At 40.1% G+C, this 4,261-nt stretch overlaps 1 protein-coding gene across 1 annotated transcript in view; it reads right to left on the bottom strand.

Moving 5' to 3' along the window:
- KBTBD2 (kelch repeat and BTB (POZ) domain containing 2) overlaps window positions 1-3,983 on the bottom strand; it is a 20,927-nt gene extending 16,944 nt beyond the window's left edge. Inside the window, exon 1 of the mRNA XM_006832149.1 lies at window positions 3,474-3,983. Coding sequence (XP_006832212.1) covers window positions 3,474-3,643 — 170 coding nt within the window. The 5' untranslated portion in view covers window positions 3,644-3,983. The remainder of the gene's footprint in view (window positions 1-3,473) is intronic.
- Between the last annotated feature and the right edge of the window lie 278 nt (window positions 3,984-4,261).

Here is a 4,261-nt window from a genome sequence, read left to right as displayed (position 1 = left end):
ACTGACAAATGGAAGAGTCAAGAACAGAATAAAATTTTAAGAACAGAGAATCAGCCTATGACCAAAACAATTAAAGAATGTTAAAGAAGGTAAACACAGAGGAACAGAGATCCAGGTTGTAAGAAGGCAAGGTAGATTAGAGGATAAAATAGACTGTCTTAAATGGAGGGAAAGGTTAATGGAATATAAGGTAACCATAACAATGGGGATGGGGTGGGCAGTTTAGTTTGGGTGTTGGGGATTACAATACAAGAAAGGGGAGGAGGTGAACGGACAAGATAGATAGGGGAAGACTGGGACAGGTTTGCATGGCCTAAGTGGGATAGAGGTAAATAGTGATTCATGCTCAACTTTGGAACAACAGGGCTCTGTGATACAGGGATCCAGGCATAGTTTTTTGTTTTGTTTTTTAAATGTTTTATTGTGAATTATGGGACAGTTTACATAGGAGAACATTAGCTTTACATTCATCCTATCGTATATCATTTCCTTTCCATGGTTACAATCCCCTCCATGCATCATCAACCAACCAAAGGATATATACCCTGCAAGCCTGCCCCTGAGTTGTCAGCACACAGCCCCCCTCTCTCTATGTGTCTAGAGTCCCCAGCCGTTCCATCTCTCCACATCATCGTCTCTGCCTCCATCTCTGGTGTCAATGTTTCTCTGGGTCGGGAGCTACACTTCACTCTTTTCCCTTGATGGTCCCAGGGACCTCCCCTCCTTTTGCTACAAAAGGTCCACCTTTACATTTCCAACCCTCAGTCAGTCCTGATAACAATTATTCACTATTGTATTACAAGAGACCTATCCCTATCTCCTTTCATCAGTCCCGCCCAGACAGACTGGATATTACACAGTGGAGATTCTTCCTTCCTCCGCACCCTCTGGATCTAGGCACCCTCTTGAAAGCTTGTAAGCTAGTCACTTCTTGCCTTTGTAGTCCCCCCACTTTGGGTAGCCAATGTCAAAGTTGCCCATCCCTGTCCACTCTGTGTATGGAGGCGGTGGGAAATGATCCTTGCTGTAAAAAGATTTGTTCCCTCTTTTGAGCTACTGCACCCTTAGGTATAGGTCAAGTTCATCAAAGTATTATCAAATTACTTTTTGTTTCCTTTTCTTTCTTCTTCTAGTTGAGCTCTGATCATTCATCCAGTCGTTGAAGCCAGGTCAAATGGGTATTAACTGCAAGTGTGGTTGTTCTTATGCATATGTCCTCTCTTCTTATCTGCTGGGAGCTTCACTCTCCACTCTAGTCCTCTGTGGCTATGCCATTCACTCTGGGCCCAGGAGTCCCCAGGTCTTGCCACACTGTTGGCCAACCCGGGGTTCACGAGAGTCCAGTGAATGCTGTAGGGCTTAGCTCACAGTTTCACTACTGTTTTTCCCTCACTTCCACTTATCGGTGACAAACGTGGTCACCAATCAGAGCGCATGTCTGCTCCTGTATTCCCATTATTAGTCTTGGAAGGGGGTTCTAACCATAGTTTGAAAAGGGGAAATAATAGTAAAATGCTTTACTGTCTCATGAATATTGGTTTCCCTTGCCTACTATTGTAAAATAGACACTCAAGTGGGATAGAAAGGAATGTTGGGAAATATGATTAAAGAAAACCTGTAAGCCCGTCTTCAGCCTATAACTGATTGGAATACCTAAAAGGGGTTTTAGGACTTGCCCAGTGAAATAGGCCTCTTGCAAAGCCTTTGGAAAGTATAGGACCTTAGGTAGATACCTGAGTCCCATCCAGAACCTTCTGAGGTGGGACAGTCCCACTAACAAGGACAACCAGACCAGCCTGGAAAAGCTAAAGCAACATCAGATACATCTTTTAAGAAAGATCATCAAGAAAAACCCAAAACAAAAATGTCAGCATGACTGGCTACTATAAGAACAAGAAAGCTGTTCACCGGCAAGCCATCAAGTTCTTTCAGAACAAACTCCCCTCTAATACTGAAACTCAAGGGAACACACATGAAAAGTCACGTAAGCTTGCTGGTGACCACACTGGTCTACTGGTGAGTGGAAGAGGGAGACAGGTAGCAATGAAGAAATGGGCTGAGTTCAACCACAGTCCACTGACTCCCACTGACGTCGAGATGAGAGAGAGAAGAGGAAGGGCTGGTTGGTCCAAAGTTTGTTGAGACCTAGGGACACTTGAGCCCATGAACAAGGACATAGCCACAGAGGGCTAGAATGGAGATTAAAGCATCCAGCTGATATGAAGTGAGGGGAGAGACACAAGAACACCCAAACTTGCAGACAGTACCCATTTGACCTAGCTTCAATGGCTAGACAAGACTCAACTAGAGTAAGATTACCACCCCCCCCCAAAAAATGTTTTTTTTTTTGATAAAGGAAACAAGGTAAAGGGTAAATTGCTACAATTTGATGAACGTGGCTAACTCTAAATAACAAGAGAGAGGGATAGAATCTTCATATCAAGTACCAATGCTATCTATCCCCTCTATACACAGGGTAAATAGGGATAGGCAACTTAAGACACTGGCTACCTAAAATGAGGGGGTGATAAAGGCACGAAGTGACTGGCTTACAAGGTTTCAAGAGAGAGTTTAGTTTTAACAGTATGGGGGGAAAGAAAGAGTCCCCACTGAATAGATTTCATTTTGTCTAGATGGGTTTGGTGAAAAGCGATGGGGAGAAGACTCGTATGATTCAATATAATGAGTAATTGTTATCATGACTAATTGTAACAAATACAGGGGAGTGGTTAATCTTGCAGTCCAGAAACAGAGGACCCTAGGACCATTAAGGGAGAAGAGCACAAGCAGAATGCAAGACCTTATCCAGAGAAAGAGAGATGCCAGAGATGGGAGGCAGAAAAGGGGACATGGAGAGAGGGAGCAGCTGAGGACTATAGATTCATGGGAACAGAGGAACTAAGAACCAGGAGGCAGACTTGCAGAATATGCCTTTTGGATGTGTAAAAAATTATTATATATACCTTAGTGGGTTTTTGTTTTGTTTTTTAAAAAGCTGAAGTGACTAGAGAGAAATACTGTTAACTGATGGTACATGGAGGGGATTATAATCATTGTAATGAAACAAGGTTATGATCTGTTGAATGTAAAACTGATTGTTTGCCCTGTAAACTTTCACTCAATCCACAATAAAAACGTTTAAAAAAAAGTCAATTATTCAATTTTTCTTCTCTCAGTGGGAAAAAAGTATCTCCAATCTTTCTGCCTCCCAATATTAAAATTAAAAATTTACTTTAATTTCAACAAATTTCTGGTATTTAAATTTTGTAACAACTTTCATCTGTTCCATACTTAATACATGCAAGGGCATGATTTGGCTAGCACTACATACACCATCTGAATATAAAAAACTTAGCAGAACATTAAGATCTAATATTTTTAAATTTTTGAATTCAAAATTGATGAATTGCTATTAAACATAAAAATAAGTCAATTTTCTGCACTTATAAAATAATCAAGATTAAAGCACTTACCTGAAATAAGAGCTACATGTTGCAAGAACCATCTTATGACAAGGAAATTCAGTGCCCTCAACAATTAACACTATGTCAGTAAGCAGCTGCTGTTCATAAAACAGTTTTAACTGTTCCAACAAGGACACAGCATATTCAGTATTGATCTGCCTCTCGTCTTGAGTGGACATGACTGTATTCCATTAATGTCTCCAAGAACAGATTAGAAAAGTCAATCCTACTGATGGAAGGTCAAGTGAATACTTCAAAAATAAAGGAGAAACTCTAGGTGCTGTTATCTGCAGCATTCAGAAGCAAAGCTGACACATTCACTAATGAATCAGTATCTTGTTATAGGCTTAGAATCACTCCTAGGTCATGCCGTGTCACTTAGGTTCTTCAGAGTTTTTCAACACGGCCTGCAGACATCCTGCTCAGATTTGCAACTGCACAAACCATGAGTGAAAGAGACTAACACACGAGGTAGATTTTGTGGCAACATCCTATGTTCAGTGGATCCTCTGGAGTAACTAAAAAAAAAAAAAAAGTTCAGTTAGGGCATCTAGGCCAGTACAGTTTTGAATACACTGTTTAAAATGGCAGTCTAAAATATAAATTACATTTACTTGAAGTTCAACACTAGATATTACCATAAAAATAAACATAAACATTAAACTCTTCTATATTTAAAATATAGACTACAGAAAGTTCTTATTTATAGAACACATGAATAAGCATGTATCTTAAAGTTCTTTAAATATTGAGTTTAAATTACCAGCAAAGCCAGATCTTAGTTAACTGTTTAGTAT

The sequence above is a fragment of the Chrysochloris asiatica genome, unplaced genomic scaffold (genome assembly GCF_000296735.1).
Source record: "Chrysochloris asiatica unplaced genomic scaffold, ChrAsi1.0 scaffold00006, whole genome shotgun sequence".
NCBI lineage: Eukaryota > Metazoa > Chordata > Mammalia > Afrosoricida > Chrysochloridae > Chrysochloris > Chrysochloris asiatica.
This window is presented reverse-complemented; position numbering and strand designations above follow the sequence as displayed.